This window comes from Pituophis catenifer, unplaced genomic scaffold, assembly GCF_029215685.1.
Source record: "Pituophis catenifer annectens isolate HBS135680 unplaced genomic scaffold, rPitCat1.0.hap2 SCAF_3, whole genome shotgun sequence".
NCBI classification, from domain to species: domain Eukaryota; kingdom Metazoa; phylum Chordata; class Lepidosauria; order Squamata; family Colubridae; genus Pituophis; species Pituophis catenifer.
Window position 1 is genome coordinate 179,938,021 of NW_027256883.1, and position 17,752 is coordinate 179,955,772.

At 39.0% G+C, this 17,752-nt stretch overlaps 1 protein-coding gene across 1 annotated transcript in view; it reads right to left on the reverse strand.

The window, feature by feature from the left end:
* Positions 1-2,243: 2,243 nt before the first annotated feature.
* The window catches only part of ARL8A (ARF like GTPase 8A), a 39,391-nt gene continuing 23,882 nt past the window's right edge, over positions 2,244-17,752 (reverse strand). Inside the window, exons 4-7 of the mRNA XM_070941603.1 lie at positions 13,791-13,884; positions 11,495-11,562; positions 4,987-5,057; positions 2,244-4,154 (exon numbers count right to left, since the gene is read on the reverse strand). Coding sequence (XP_070797704.1) covers positions 4,105-4,154; positions 4,987-5,057; positions 11,495-11,562; positions 13,791-13,884 — 283 coding nt within the window. The 3' untranslated portion in view covers positions 2,244-4,104. The remainder of the gene's footprint in view (positions 4,155-4,986; positions 5,058-11,494; positions 11,563-13,790; positions 13,885-17,752) is intronic.

A 17,752-nucleotide genomic window follows, 5' to 3' on the forward strand; every position in this document is an offset into this window, starting at 1 on the left:
GTAGTTCAGTGGTAGAGATGATGCTAGGATGGTAGGAATGACAGCCACTCCAGTTTTAAGAAAAAACTCAGGAGACCACATACATATAAGCTAACATATAATTGTTACCAACAGAGAAGCTGATAATGTTCTGGAATCTCAAGTGATTGAAGCCAGACCGAACAATTATGACAGAGATACAGAGTGAGAGGAGGCTGCTGTCTTAATTCATGACTCTTGATCCAAGCCCTACCAGGATGGTTGAAGGGTGTGCAGCCAAAGCACTAGTGTGACCTGAATATCTAGCAGTATAACAGGGGAATGGATGGGAGCTGCTATTCATACTATGCTCTCCCTGCTGGCTTCCTCTGAGCAAGGGCCAAGCAAGAACAATGCTAGGCTTGTTGTCACAGCTCCTGGTTGGTCAGAACACTGGGGGTGGGGAATGGAGGGTGGAAAAAAAAAGAGACCAATCAAGCCTTCCTGGAATATTGCAGAACTGGGGGAGGGCAAGAAAAGAAAGGAAAGGGTTGAGAATTTCAAAGAAATTGAAATCAGGAAGGGTAAACTTCATTCAATTCAACCGGCCCTCGCCCCCACCCCCAAAGCATGCAAATACATAGGACAGCTATTTCCAAGACAATTGCTCAGACTTGTTACTGTAAAAAGAATCTCGAATGATCCTAGTATACAAGGATGAGATGGCAGAAACTGTTTCACGATTTGCATAGTTGCTGATGTAAGGTTTAAAAAAAGCAGTGATATTCCTATAGTTCGCAAGATCAGGGAAAATATCTGAGGTACTGTCATTTTACCCCAGCCTGTACAGTGTGTAAGGGTAAGAATATATCAGTGGAGCAGTTTTAACTATGGACCTGTATGGAAGACATGAGCAGTTGCTAGGTGAAGATTGTAACAAGACCAAGTATAGAAGAGGGTTCCATAATCAAGGTATATCATCACGGAAAGGGAAATTGTTTCTACTGGCAGCCCTACAACTCAATTGATAGATCACTCCAAAATTTTATTTTGCAATGCATGGTTGGGCAAAAATGGCACTGCAGGGGAGGACATGAGCTAGAATATACATAGGCGATAGGAGGAGGCAGTGAATTCTGACAACTATGTAGACAGAATTTATAGTCAAATATTTCCCATTATCCACCACAGAAAGCAGGGTTTCCATGACAAGTTGTAGGAGTTTCCTCAACAACACAATCCAATTTGGAGATTCCTTGGAGGTTTAATTTAAAAATGCGAACAGATCATGCACTGGGATTTTCAGTGGCTATTAGCATACTAGACTGGGGAATTAATCCAAATTCAAAACAACTAATCATACTCAATTCAAATCAAAATTTATTTACGGCCCGAGGGGAAACATGCCAATCATGCTTACAGATGATCTACAGAAATCCAAAACAACTGGAAAGCATTATGTTGTGGGGACGGGGACTGACCTAGGATATGGAGAACCTGGAGCCCTCCAGATTCTTGTTTTACACAAAAATTCTCATAATGACTTGGCCAGACTTAGTTGAGCTGCTGGTTTTAGCACTTGCTCAGACCATTCCTGTTTTTATTCCAGAGACACCCAATCAGTTATACAATATAGCTTTTTGGATTGATCCTTAACCAAATTCTAAAATAATGCTGAAGTTATCATGGATCTGAACTTGGAAAAAATAAGTTTAAATTAAAGTCAAAATGTTGAGTTTTATTAGTGTGTTCCAGTCAGTTTGGTATAAGAGAAAAGTTATGTTACATTCTAGAAATGGAGCTACACTACTGTGTTGTCTAAATTTCTGGCAAAATGGCTAAAACACCCTGAAACAGACCTAAACATCTGTTTCTTAACACCAGATTTATTCCCTTTATTGGCCTTCTATTTCCATGGTCAGTGAGAATGTTAGCTGAGAATAATGGGAATCGTAGTCTGAGCAACCTGAAGAATATGCTGTTGCAGAAATCTCACTGAAGCTATCCCACAAAGAGCCTCACATCTTTACCAGAAGAATAATACTGGGAGAGATTTAGTTTGGTTCCTTCCTAGCCTTTCTAGAATGACATTTGTAACTTCTCAAGAACAAATTCCTTTATTTATTATAGTGGTCTCTGTTTTCAAGGCAATGGAGAGATTTTTGCTCTTCCACAATAGGAAAAAACCCTCAGAAGAATCAAAACTTCGGCTACAGCATGGAAAAGAAAGTATGAACAAACCACCTGAAGAAAAAAGGTAACAGTGCAACCACCACCAACATAAAATTGTTAATTTATTGTTATTTTGAGCCAAAAAAAGTACTGTTACAAGATTTGTTTTCCAGAGAAGGTCATAGTATGAGCCAAAAATGTATTTTAAAAAAAGGAATAAATGACACTATACAATTGATTAAATTAAAAAAGTAAAATGCTTCCTTGTGCAGTTCTGTGAAAATGATGAGAAAAGAAAAAATGAAATTAGAAAGCACCCTCCCCCTCTTGAGGGAAGCAGCTCATGGCAGGATGGGCCCTGCGACTATATACCTGTCAATAGTTTACATGGGACAGAAAGAGATATAGCTACCCAGCAGCATCAACTATCTTTACAAGAAACAGTATTAGCTTATCGCATCTTTAAATAATTTTCATAGCTTCACTTCCTGAGCTTCTCTGCTTTAATCCTAGAATGAGTCAAAAGGAGACATAGAAAGCAGTAGCCTAGACTGACCTCCCTTAGCCAGGAATATCATGGCCTTTGCCAGAAACTCAAGCACGCTATAATCCAAGGGGTTTCTTATACAAACCCACAGAATGAAATTCCCTCTTCTACTCGATTATCCTAAAACTTCACCCTTGAGTTTGAGAAGCAAAGTTTCCATAGCTCTCCGTGCATTGGTGGAAGGAGGAGGAAGGATTTAAGCTTAAAGGACACCGAGAAAAGAATCCTGGCTTTTACAGCTTCATCCTGAGCTCTGGGCAAAGACAGCCTCTTCTGCATTCCTTCCCTGCTCTAGAATTCAAACAAGGTCTGTGCTTTGAGTGAACCATTCTATGAACTCTGCCTTGCTCAAAAGGCTTTTGAATGGAACCTTTACACAAGTCATTCTGTTCCTCAACAATCCACAAATGTCTGAGGGAGGAGACAGCCTAAAATATGGACTCAGGGAATGCTGGCGATCCAAACCTAGTCACTTTGGCAGTACACCAGAATTCTAAGTCATCTACATAGTCACAGGATGTACATCAGGCACTACCTGCTTCCATTCAGGGAAATGTCTTGATCCTTGCAAAGAAAGCTGCCTTACAGGTTTTCAAAGAAAAGGAGTGCATCCAGCATATATCAGGTATGGTTCTGAAACACAGTAGCAGCAACAAGAGATGGTGTTCTGTATCTTCAAGTGCAAGGTGAATGAGATTTAAGCTCAGATCAAAGGGCTTCACTCCTGCCTGCTGGAAAAGAACCAAACTGGCCATTGTTTCTAAGGATTTAATGGCAAAGGAAAAAAAACCTGCATTGGCTCTTCCCTAAAGTCTTGCACAGACGATTAAATGCAAATACTGCTCTAGGAGACTCTCCTGGGGATGCCTCCCCCGCCCCCAATAATCATGCCATATACAGAAGGAGAAAAGAGGTGCTAAAGATGGAAGAAGAGAGCTATCTTGCAGGGAGAGTATCACCCAAAGTTATGCTCTGTACCCAGCAAGATCCCACTTGTTCTGTGGCTGCTTGTGACATCCCCAATACTGCATTTGTTACTTTCCCACCCCATCCATTAGCTGCTGCCCCCTTGACAGCTGACAGGCCCCATTTAGTAACAGTATAATCGCTTAAATTAAAAAATTAAAATATATATACATATATTTATATATATATATATACTGTACACACACTGACAACAACAGAACAGTGCCAAAATCAGAGTAAGGAGCAAAAGAGAGGAGGGGGGGCAGACAGTTTCTTTATAATAAAAACAGGAGTTCAATCTCAGCTGAAGAGGGTTCTGGTGTCCCCTAAAAATACCCATCTAGGGAAAAAGAGGTGGGCAAGAGGGATGGAAAGAGCAGGAGATGGGGAAAGAGAAAGGAGGAGGTGCGCCTGGCTTTTACAATCGCATCTTCCCGATCCAAAACTTGGACAAAGAGCTCTCAGCTTCGCCGGGACTTTGAATGCTGAATAAGCCACTGTAGGGTGATATCTGTCAAAGAGAAGGTGACAATTTATGACCATCAAGAAGAAAAGGAAGATATGCTAAACTTTCTTCTGCTTACCTGGAGGTGAAATAAAATGTGCAGAGGTCTGCCCAGCTAAAAGCCAGATCTTTTCCCAAACGTTGGCTAATTCAATCTTGCAACCCACAGAATTGATAGAGGGCAAAGGGTGCTGTGACCAAAATCTTCCCTCTTCCAACTGTGAAATGAATGGAAGCCCCAAAGGCATACAGAACCAGGACTGTCTTAATGCATGGGCCTGGTGGGCACTTGCCCATGGGCTCCACGAGCATAGGGGCCCCATACTAATCTGTGTATGTTAACCCTTCAATGCACCTTCTATCATATATATACAGCAACATATTTATTACATTTCACTGCATTTTTTAAATTAACATGCATTTATAGAAATTAACACTGTTTTTTTTCCGTAGATGATGAGACAAACCCGCATGTTTTTAATGTTTCAACACTGATTTTGTTGAAAGTGCCAATAAAATAAATATATGTTTAATTTTATTGACCATTTACATTTTTATTCCTGTGAGTAGTTGTCGTAGGGGCCCCAGTACACTGCTTTGCTTGGGGCCCATAATGCTGTTAAGACGGCCCTGTACAGAAACCTCATAATAAAGGGTTCTAAAATAGAGCTCAGCTGACTTGGCTGAATCTGTCCACATTATGGGCAAAACCAGCAACTGGATGTCTCCTCAAAGGAACTCTAAGATTTTGCTGCAGATTCAACCCCCATCAGGACCTTTTGAGTTGTTACATACTCTGACCTTTTAATCTTTCCCAGCCTTTTCTTTTCCAGCTTACCAATGTTGTCTTTTTCTTTGCAAGAGATTGAATAGCAACAGATCTCTCGGTCCTGGATGGCAGACAAGTTCCTAAAAAAGAAGTAACAGCACGAAAGATCAGAGGTCTTAGAAAAGAAAGGGACAATTCACATAAAATGATCATTGCCAGCCAAAAAGAGTGATAAAATGTGTCCCAGCAACCTGCATCTTCAAAAATAATGACAAGAGGATGAGTTCAGAACATCTCCTTTTGAATGATGACCTCACTACTCATGAGAGCCTGCTGTCCACATTTATCGTCTCTATTCACTCTGGGTCTCCTATAAGTTCGGGAATGTTATCCCACAGCCAACTGATTTAAGTATTATTCACATAGGCTTCACGCAAACATTTATAAGAACCTGCCACCTTTAAAAATAAAAGCCATTTTAACTTGATTTCCAGGATAAAGTATGAGAAAAATAAATAATAAAAATAAAATATAACTTTCCATTACTAAAGTGCAATAAATGGATAACAATAGTAATAGGAAAGCTCTTAAATGTTGAAGATTGCCAAATTCCAACTGGCAATGTGTTCCAGAGGCAGACATGTGAGAAAGTTTTCATATTTGCACACTGTTGGTATGGTTAAAAAATCATGATCTCATTACTGTATGCATATGGAACAGATTTCTAAATTAGCTCTGACAGCCATATCTGATTAAAATATGTTGTAGAAAAGTCCACCCAACAATTAGATAAGACTAACATGAACTCTGCTATTCCAGAAAATTCTATGAGCTTGAGTGGGGAAGCAACATGACAGTTTCTTCTTATAAATAAGCATCCATAGATTTTGAATAGCAGAGCAAGTATGAGAATGCCTTCTAGTGAGTGGTCAACCCTCTCTTAACTTTGAAGCTGCAAAGTTGAGTGAAAGCTGGCAGTTAACAATTGTGGCCTGTATTCAAAACTTGAGAAAGGCTGGGATTTCTTGGCATCTGTAAGATCAAGATGCCCCCAAAATCCAGGCTATTCAAACCAGGGGTGAAATCCAGCAGGTTCTAACAGATTCTGGAGAACCGGTAGTGGAAATTTTGAGTAGTTTGGAGAACCGCAAATACCACCTCTGGCTGGCCCCAGAGTGGGGTAGGAATGGAGATTTTGCAATATCCTTCCCCTGCCACACCCACCAAGCCACACCCACAGAACCGGTAGGGAAAAAAATTGGATTTCACCCGATTCAAACCCAGATGGGTAATTTTGCTGGATGAGCAGACTTGGGCATCATTCACAGAAAACACACCAAATACCCTGAAATAGCAAAATAAAATAGTACGTGTTGCCCTCTCTCACCTCAGCATCTTCTGAAGAGCTCAAAGGAAAATGGTTGCTACTTCCACCCAAAAATATTAATGGCACTGGCACATGATAATGCTCATCATTCACTGCCCAAACTCACTTGCCAAGAGAGGGGAAAAAAACAACTAGGGAAGATTTGGTAACTCCAGTGTCTCACTTGCCTAAGAAAGTCTGCATAAGATTATGGGCTCCTTCAGATACAATCATTTTAGCTTATACCACCTTTACAGAAAAATATTAGTTTCTTATTGCAGGATGTTGAAAAGTGCCAAGGAACAAAAATCATAATCTTACAAAGAAAGTGGAACCTAATAAGGATAGCAGAATCCCTCTTGGCTCCTTCATAGGCAGAACTTGGCCAAGGATATTTCTTTCCCTCTCCCAATTCCCTTCTATTTTTTTAAGCTGCGTACTTTGAATGAGTCCTTGCTTTCTTGAGTCTTCTCCTTATTTTAGCAGAAAATATTACTATAAAAACAATTCCTCAAATATGTGAACCCTGCCAACTATTGTTCAGCCTATCTGGGAAAAAGGAGAAATGAGAAATACTTGCCTGCCTATGGTGCCACCATGTGGCAAAGGCAGTGAAAAACTTGAAGAATATGTTGGTTTCTTTCAACAAATTGCATTTCTGTGACCCAATATGGGTTCATAGTGCTTTTATTTCCAGGATTATCCCTGGACTGTAATTTTCTCAGTAAGTGGTATCTCTGTTTTGTTCTATAACAATAGAACACACAATCTAAGGAAGGAGCTTCATGGCCAGAAACCCTATTATCAGTGTTCAAACAATGGGATATCCAGTTGCATTTTGATTTTGAAGATGGCTTTTAGTCCCATAGGGTTGTGAAACCATCTGTTGAAAATAAAAATTGTGGATGGCTCTAGCCCTATAATTTGTCTTGAAATATGCTAAGGACTAAAGAGAAATTTTCTGACAGTAAGAAAAATTAATCAATAGAACAGCTTGCCTCCTGGAGTTGTTGAGGTGCTCATTGTTGGAGGTTTTCAACAGAAGATTGGACATCCAAAATGGTACAAGGTCCGAAATGGTACAAGGTCTCCTGCCATAGGCAGGGAGTTGGATTAGAACAGGGGTCTCCAACTTTGGCAACTTTAAGACTTGTGGACTTCAACTCCCAGAGTTCCTCAGCCAGGTGAGGAACTCTGGGAGTTGAAGTCCACAAGTCTTAAAGTTGCCAAGGTTGGAGACCCCTGGACTAGAAGGTTGGAGACTCCTGGACTAGAAGTCTTCCAAGGTCCCTTCTAGCCCTACGATTCTATGTACTCTATGTTTTCTAAACGCTTAAAACCATGTAGTGTGCAATCTGTTTTGTCATTGTGCCCTTTTCCAATTATTTCAATTCTGAAGCAAATAGCTGATACAGAGCAATGCTTTCTGGGCTCTTCTGCCCAAAGTCTTTTGCTCTTCCTGAGATTCATCACCACCACCATCATCATATGCATTCATGGGATAGTATCTCCGAAGACTGCTACCTGCTTTCCTGGCTTGAAAAAAACCTACAATGTATTATCAATAAACTACACCATACTTGAATATATTATTCTCCAAGGCCTCAGATGATTTGCAAACTCATATAATAACTTCACTAAAACAAAATTATTACACAATTTATTCATTACTATTACCAAATGCAAATGACAATATTATATCAAATACAACTGGCAAGCTTTAAAATGCCACCAATTTCTATGCTGCCTTTTCTACAGCAAATTAAAATGATTCCTCTTTGGACTTCTGAGATATAACTATGTAATGAATTAAGTTTTATTTTATAACCAAGATTCTCAACAATGACGGACATTAATTCATAGCAGCGCTGGAAAGGCAAATAATCTAAAAAGCAAATGTACATCTGAAAAAAATACAGTCCATAAATCAAGTTAGTTAGATTTGTACGAGTTCAGGAATGAATGCCTTGGCAAGCTTCAGTATTATACTTCAGATGTTCAACTAGGTAGAAGTCTGCCGAAATGCTGCCTGGATATTAGACCTGAATGTCCTTAGAAGCAGATCTCCCTCTTTCAGAAATCTCAGGAGTCATTGTTCAGGAAGGTTCTGGCAGTGAAAATATTTCTTTTCTAGGTGGGAGAACATTGATGGTAAAGAGAAAACTGGGAGTATCAAATTGGATTAAAAAAGAAGAAGAAGGTGATACTGCAATAGTGTGGGAAAAAAATAGTGTGTGAGGACCCGGATTGTGGGAGCAATAAGCTGACTTTGTATAAAAAAGAACACCGCTTAGGGGGGGCCGAAAGCCCTACTAAGCAGGTATATACAAAAGTATGAAGGCTATTGCTTAACGCATTGTAATCTGCCCTGAGTCTCCGGAAAAGGGCGGCATATAAATGGAACCAATCAATCAATCAATCAATAAGCAAGCAAGCAAGCAAGCAAGCAAGTGCACTGATTAATCTGGAACTCAAAGCAAATGCTGCTTAATAAATTGCTCTAATGTGAGAAAAAGAAGAAACATACAGCAATAAAATGCACAAGACTGCAGCAATAAAATACACAGGACTGAAGCAATTTGTGGTATGCTCCACATTTCTTCAAAAATCCCACCAATAAAAGTGAAGCTTGAAGAGATTTGGGGCTTTGTTTTTTTATTAAGGAGATTTATGTCTACCCAACACACAGTGACTCCGGGTGGCCTACTCCAGTTGTCCTGATTTAAGGTCTACTCAAACTGTTGTTAAAATGATTGGTGAACATAAAAAAAATTAAAGAAACTGTGATATACTGAAAACTTGGAATTTATTAGTTTATGAAAAACTTTGGATTCATCAAGCTTAGAGTCACAAACATGATTTTGCTCTGTTGGAAAGAAACTGCTACTAGAGACTTAAAATCTGGACTGAAGACATGGCTCACTTTTGGTCTTTTAACTGGTTTGTTATTTACACAATGGAGATACTGATTGTTCAAAATGATTCTGTGAAGACAAGGTTTGATTTGTTGTTTAAAATCTATTACATGTGCATGTGTGGACGCATGCAATTTGTGTGTATGTGTAATTTTTGCCTGAGAATATGTTTCTCTCATATCTGAAAGAGCAGTAATCAGACCCCAGTCAGAAAGCTTTACTCAATCCAATGTTGGATAGTTATAGATCTGTTTCCTCTCTTCACCCTGAAATATTGTAGAAAAAGTAGTGATCCTACAGCTGCAAAGGATCCTAGAGGCAATAGATATGGACTCTTTATTTGTCAAACCAGAATACAGCATGGAAACTTTGGGCTTGTGGATGACTTTTGGACAGACCAGGATCTGGACTTTATAATCCTCCTTGAATTCTCAGCATCTTTTGATACCATTGACAATGATAGCCTTCTGAATCATCTCTGTTTTGCAGTGCTTCCTCCTCCTGAAGGATTGGTTCCATTTGGTGGCAGGGGAGAGATCTACCTACAGAATTCTTTGTGGAGTGTCTCAGGGATGTCTCCTCTATCCACTCCTTTTTAATATCTCTATGAAATTGCTTAAGGAAGTCATCTCCTGTCATGGGGTTTGGAATCAATATTATGCTGAAGATATCTATATATTATGTCCCTAGGCCAAACAGATGACATGATGGAAATTGCCTATACAACCAGATCAAATAGGGCCATTTCCTCCAAATCCTGTCTATATGGGATTGTCACATAATAGAGATTCTCAGTAGTTAGCTTCACTCTTTGCAACTCTTAGTTGCAAAGGAACTTGATCTTAGGAACTTAGGAATTTGATCAGCCTCATCCATTCTAGACTTCAGGAAAGCTTGAAAGACCTACTTGTTCATTCTTGCAGAAGAGGAGGGTACTCTCTGACCAGAACATGGGATTGTTGGCAGGTATCTGTCGATATTTTTAATTTTATGCTATTTACTTAGTTACATTGATTTAAAGAACACCTGACTCCAGATACATAAGAAAAAATATAAAGTCCAAATCCTGGTCTGTCCAAAAGAACAATGAAAAGAAATAACTGATATGCATTCAGAAAAAACTATATAATACATGCCACGCAAAAACTTACAGTACCCTGTCCCAAAATCTACAAAAAGCCAAATTTTCAGTGATGTCATGGAACATCATCGGACCAGGAGCCGTATAGATTTCTGGGAAATACTATTCCAGAGCACAGGTACAACAATGCAGAAGGAAGGCTTCCAAGGCCCCAACAGATAACATTGTTTAATCAAGGGAACTCGAAGCATACCCATTCTGCTGGAGTTTAACAGTTGGGCAGAAACAACTGGAGATAGGTAGCCCTTCATATAATCTGGCCCTATGCCATGAAGGGCTTTGCTGGGGTAACCTGAATAGCAATAACACTTAGACTTATATACCGCTTCATAGTGCTTTACAGCCCTCTCTAAGCAGTTTACAGAGTCTGCATATTTCCCCCAACAATCTGGGTCCTCATTTTACCCACCTCAGAAGGATGGAAGGCTGAGTCAACCTTGAGCCTGGTGAGATCTGAACTGCCAAACTGCAGGCAGCCAGCAGGCAGCAGAAGTAGCCTGTAGTACTGCACTCTAACCACTGCGCCACTGTGGCTCAATCTTGGATGTATTAGATATTTTTATTATTATTAAAGTTTTAATTTCTGCCCTTTTTTTTTTATAAATACCTCAAGGTGGCGAACGTATCTAGTACTATATGGATATTCTCAGTCATCCAGGCCATGGTTGTGCCAAAGGTACTTTTTCAAAAGGCAACTGGACTTTCTTGTTTTCCTTCTTCAGTCAGAACTGAAGAAGCTTCTTGGATGAGAAGCAAAATGTCTTCAAGGAAAACAAGAAAGTCCATTTGCATTTTGAAAAAGCACCTTTGGGATATTTAATACGCCTCCCTTCTTCCTATTTTTATTCACAACAGCAGTCCTTTGAGGCAAGTTGGGCTGAGAGAGAGTGACTGGCCCAAAGTCACGCAGCCAGCTCAAGTATTTTATGTTTATATTGTTTATATCTTTTAGACTGTGCATATAAGCAGTGCAATTTTATAATACCATAACTATCATTTATTATTATTATATTTTTATTCTGCCCTTTATATAAAAATAGTATACTATATAATCATGCTGAATATATCCAGATGTGATTTCCAAGAAACTAAACTCAAGTTATTGATGCAACTCCAGCCAAACTGGAGATACTGAAGACAACAATAAACACTTACATTTTTTCAATGAGCTCTTTCTCATCCAAGGCACCAGCCAGATCTCGCTTGTTCCCAAGAACTAAGACCTGCAAAACAGAATAGGGCAGTGCTCTTAGTTTGATACGTGCAAGCTACAAAGAACTATGGAACAGTCTGAAGTGACTCCATTGTTCAAACAAGATATATCTTGTGCACCAGTGTTTTCAATACACTTTCTGAATTCAAGAATTTCCTTTATAATCCAGGGAAAGTCTGCCAAGCATGAAGTTGGAAAAAACACAACTTGGCTTGAAAGAGGAAAAGATAATAGGAAAGCTGTCTCTACAAATATTTAAAATACCAATTTGTAAAATGCTATATGGTCTTTACAAAAAAAGCAAAACATTGCATTGTTTTAAGGCTAAATGTAGATATGAATAATAACATTAGCCATGTAAAATAATTTAAGTGGTTCACTTGGAAAGACATTCATGGGAAAAATCAAATGCACATGGGAGGGCATTTGATTAACCTTTAAATGTATTCCCTGGGGGCAGCCAATACATCTTTTGTAACCAATAAACAGAAAGTTGTCTAGTGTCCAGATATGCTATTAAAACCTAGCTACCCAAAAGAGTATCTGCTTCTTTTCTCTGCAATTACTTCACTCTTGGCAATGCTCCCTATGGGCCAGTTCAAATGGCAGCATCCTGATTGATAACTGTTTTATCTGTACCATACACAATTCTTGACTTCCTAATTTTCAGGAGCTATTCTCATTAATATTTGGACCATGAAACTCTCTCCTAAAGGCATCTACCTCCCATTTATTTGCTAAAAACCATACTTCCACTGGTGTAAAAGTTGAAGGATCTGGCAAGCAATGGAAATTACAGATCTTTAAAAAGGCAACATAGTGCATTTCTGTGTAGCAGCTGGTTTAAAGAAAGGAGTGAAATGACCTTCTCCGTATATTTAATATAATTGCAAATATGTGTTACATATTTACATTTTTTGCCTCAAATAAGCTAGTATAGCTAAAAAAAAAATGAAAACCCTAAGGAAAGGATTTTAATTCATAGAAAGTAGAAACACTCAGAGTTGCACGTAGATTTACATATATCTTTACAGTGTGTGCAATAATACAGTGTGTTATTTCTATCTTCTATTTTCTATCTGAACAGTAGCCAGTGGGAGCACCTACCCAACTCTGGCTCTGTGTCAGGCTCTGTTAGTACGTGGATGGGAGACCATCAGAACATTCCAGAGCTATAAAGTGTTAAAAATAAAAACAGTCTGGAAGAAGAGGATAGCAAGCTCCTTCCTTACTATTGCCAAGAAAACTACATGATTTTATATCCATGCAGCCATCAGAAGCTGAGAAAATATTTAACTGTGGATGCCCTAAAAAACTAAGTATTATTTACATTAGTAAACTTCAGCCTTACTTTCTTGGAGCTAATTGTGTGATATTTTTCTTTTTTGCATTCCAAATAAGAGGGCCACACCTATCTCCTGCAATGTTGTAAAAGTAGTTTCTGCCCTTTACTCAGGGGTGGGATTCAGCTGGTTTGGACTGGTTCAGGCAAACTGGATGTTAATTTTAATCTGGTTCGCTGAACCGGTTGTTCCAAGGACTGGCTGACCCCGCCCACTCCTCCCAGGAGTCTCCATGCAGCCTGTTTTGGATGCCAGGTAAGTGCAGGGCATGTGCGGAGGCTCTGGGAGGGCAAAAAACGGGCCTACCAGAAGTCTGGAAACAGGCCTGTTTCTGGCCTCCAGAGGGCCTCCAGTGCCCAAGGGAGGCCATTTTTGCTCTCCTGGAGACTCCAGGAAAGCCTCCGAAGCCTGGGGAGGGCAAAAAATGGGCCTACTGGAAATACCGGAAGTCCAGAAACAGGCCCATTTCTGACTTCTGGTGCCTGGGGGAGGCCGTTTTCGTCCTCCTGGAGGCTCAAGGAAAGCCTCTGGAGCCTGGAGAGGGGGGAAAACGGCCCCCCTGCCATGGTGCAAGAGGTCGAGTAGGCCACGCGCTCATGGCCACGCCCATCCAGCAACCGGGCAGCGAACCGTTTGCTGAAATTTTTGAATCCCACCACTGCCTTTATTTACTTTTTCAATACAATCCTTCCATCAAAACTTACACATCCTAGAAAGAAATATCTCAGCACCATGTGGAATAGTCATGAAAATGAGAAGTAGTTGGTTCCATAATCTTCTAGACTGTAGTTTTTGAAAATAAATTACATTAAGATGATTTAATTTTTTTTTAATCAATCCATCATATAGATTAATTTGTATATATTTTAGCCTTTCCAGAATTGGATCAGCTTACAGGAATGCCTTGGAGTTGTGGTTTATCAAGCAGGTTGTGTAGTTCATTCTTTGAAGCTTCGATCTTCTCCTGATCTGCAGCATCTACCATGTATCTAGAATGAAACAACACATTATTACTGAGCTGGAAAGGTGATAGAAGCAGTTGCAGGTGGCAGCCTAAGGTACTAGGTAGGAGCTTAGTACAACTTCAGCTAACCAGCCTCCAGCAAACAAGGTAGATTATTATTAAACTTTATTAGTCTCATTAACTGACTGGTTACAAACCTATGGATTTGGGCAGCATCTTTATTCATTTTTTTCTGTCCATACCTTAGGACAGTGATAGCGAACCTTTTCAGCACTGAGTGCCCAAACCGGAACACACATAATGTGCATGCATGTCCGCCCGCCAGAGCGCTGGAACCTGAAGACCAGTTGACCAGCGCACACATGCCTGTTTTTTGGGCCATTTTCAGGCTGTTTTTCAGGCTGTTTTTGACCCGGAAAATGGCCCAGAAAAGGCCAGAAAACAGCCCAAAAAATGCCCCGTTTTTTGCCTGGTTTTGGCCATTTTTAGGGCCGTTTTCAGGCACTCCGGTACCTGCAAAGACCAGCTGGCCAGCCCACATGTGCGGGCCGGAAACCAAAAGAGCAGCTGGCGATGGTGCGTGTTCCCACAGAGAGGGCTCTGCGTGTCACCTCTGGCCATAGGTTCGCCATCACAGCCTTAGGAGGTAGTTACACTGGGATTCTAGTGCTACAAATATGTGTGTAGAAGTGCTTAGGCAGGGCTGAACATACTTTGAAAAGAATGTATTAGACATGCTTGAGACCTCACACAATACCTCTCTGCTATTTTTCAAAGCAGGCAGTCTCCATCACGGCTTTAAGAAGCCCGTTCTTAAAACAGCACCACAGGGGAAAAAATTAGAACTTGTTGAATGAATAATAGAGAAGTGTTGTAATTGCTCAAGATCAGAAAGCACTTCCTTCTCAATCTTTTCTAAAGTATGCACAATTCTACTTGTACAATCTACATTCATATTCATTTGAAGATTACTTTCATTAAAAAGTAAAATTACACAAAAGAGCTGTATAGGGTAGACAGGATGTTTGTCAGATATTCTTAACCACATCTTAGTAAGAAGTTACTAAAGATGTTAAAGTTCTTAAGGGTTAGAAAAAAAGATAACAGCAGAGAATGAAGGCAGTATATTAAACTACTGATTCTGTTTACAGATACATTCAATATAGATGATATTTTGTATTCTAAGAGTCATTTCTTATCAGCTTCTTAAACTTCCAAGAAAACAGAACCTTTGCCATTAATTAGGCTTTTACTCTTACTTCATCTTAACAGTTTCCTGAATTTGCCCATCTTTCTACCTTCATTGGACCATCCTGATTCACAACCCTTTTCAGAACTGCAACCACCAACAACCACCCAAAAGGAAACTGGTATTGGGTAATTCAACAGTCAGTTAATCTAACTGTTGGTTGCACGCAGCAATTTCATTCACCACAGGCGAACTTACATCTATGTTCAATTATTCACTAGACAAAATGTGCTAGGCTAGTTCCATTTAAAAAAAACAGCAGGAAGAAAATATAGGATAATGTCTGCAAATTTTCTAGATTCACTTTTTATGTTATAGAAAAACATGAAAACATTACATTATAGAGTGTTCAAGGAGAATTCAATAAATAAAAATCCAACTGGAGTACAGTATACAGCACAATATTTTCAACAAAGCTGAATTCAACTGTGTTTGGTCTTTACAAACCCAGTTGAGAAGTAGCCCAAAATCTGGTCTACAGGAAATAGAAACCAAGACATTTTCAGAAATAAATAAATACAAACTATCAGTCTATTAATATCAAAGAATATGCTAGAATATGCCAAATGTATCTCCAGACCTAGCCTTATAATTTTTAGCACACAGAAATGTACCTTTTTGATTATGCTATTTTATACAGTGCCACATACTGTATACTAATATCCATTGCATCAGGGACAAAACTCAATTTGGCGCAGAATCCAGATTCAGCTCATTTACTTGACAGCAAGGAGAGTGGATTATTTTGTAATATTCGCCAATATATGTGAACAAGGGCATAGAACACTACCTACTGGCTTGCCTATATGGAAAGGGAGGCCCAGGCAAAACAGAGCTAATTCAGCATGTACATCTGCAGAAGTAATAGAGGGATTGGCCACTACTGGAGGTTGCACTCACTGATAAGGGGAAAGACAACCATAGGTAAAATAGAAGGACCCTGGATAAAGAGGCAGCTTCACAAAAGGGTAGTCTTGAACTGGATATTGTTCAATTATATGGATTTCAATTCCTAGAATTCCTGGCAGCATTACTATAATTGAAAATTGTGCGAATTAAACTTGTTATATGTGAAGGATGCCTTGATTAGGGAATATTGATATAAGACTTTACATGAATGAACAGAGATGAATGTTTCTAACAAAGAAGTCCTTTAGAGATAATTAGAAGTAATCCATGGGAATGCAGGGAAGAAACAAATACCAATTGTTTATGAGACTACATCATTTTCTCCCATATCTCTCCCTCCTTTCTATCTAGCAGACTAACAGAAGAGACAGCTGGTTAGTAATAAATTTACCATTCCTATAGTATTATTCTGAAAAGACTAATTCCATGTGTGTGCTAAGCATTCACACATAAAGTGCACACAATTCTGCTTTATCTAGATTGAGATTCAACAAATAAAATCCAGCTTTTCCTCTAATTCCAGTCTTTGTCAAAAATTAGAAAGCATTACTTTTTTTCCTAAACTGAGAGGAGTAAGTACGGTGTAAAACAAAGTTTTCAAAAATTCTTCAAAATCTCAGGGCCCTTTGATTCACCCTTAGCATGAAACAACTGTTCCCCATTTGCCAATCCTTATTTCCTAATGAATTCTTTAATGAAAACCCCAGGAGTTATCCCAAGAATTAGGAAACAAGCATCTAAATTATATGTCTCTGGAGCTGAGGTTGCTCAGTGTAAGAATAAGTTTTTGAAAAATGCAAACTCTAATAGCATTTACCTCCCAAGCACATATTCTGTCTTTTTAAATCTACTTATATTATTGAACTGGGTATATATCTGTGTGAACATTTCTCCTTTTCTAATAATATGATGTAGAAACTAGAACAAAGTATACCTTTTGAAAATATAATCTGGAGAAAAATCACAACTCCCTGGCACAGTGTTTCTAGTTAAAGGCATTGGGTAACATGTCACAGGAAAGATCTATTTATTCTGCCATACAATTTTTGATTATTACAATACAATACAGTGCTGGTGTTGATAGAGATTCTAGCACGGTTAAAAAAAGTAGGCTGTAAAGAGTTCCAGAAATGCTTGAGTGGTCCGAAGTGAAGAATTTGAGAAGCTTTGACTGTTCTGAGTCTCAAAAAGGAGAATATTAGCTACTTGCTCCAAAAAAGCAGAATAGATTAAAGTGATTCTGCCCACATACCATAAGAATCAATGAGGTTTTATGAAAAGTAGCATTAAAAGGAACAAAACAAAAGAACTTTTCTGAAATGGTAAAATCTGCAGTGGCCTGTAAGAACTTGGCCCTATAACCTATCATCAGATCTTGAATTAAATAGAAGCCTGAAGAAGTTTCTCTTCTGCAGCATAGAGAATATACGCAACTCTTTGTATCAAAGTATTCCAATACAAAAGTGGTTTCCTTATGCATGACACATGAGACAGTAAAGATGAGAAAATATATCCAATGGTTACAAGGATATTCTGAATTATGGGCGCTTAAGAGTTCAATATTATGATTCCATAAAAAATATTGTCCTATAAAGAGCACAAATCACCCCTTTGTATTGGTGTGTCAAAATATCCATGAAGTAGAGGAAGTAATGTCAAAAATATTATTCACTATATGTGATATATGTCACCATAACATGCACAATGTTATAATGTTATGTCTTTATTCTACTTC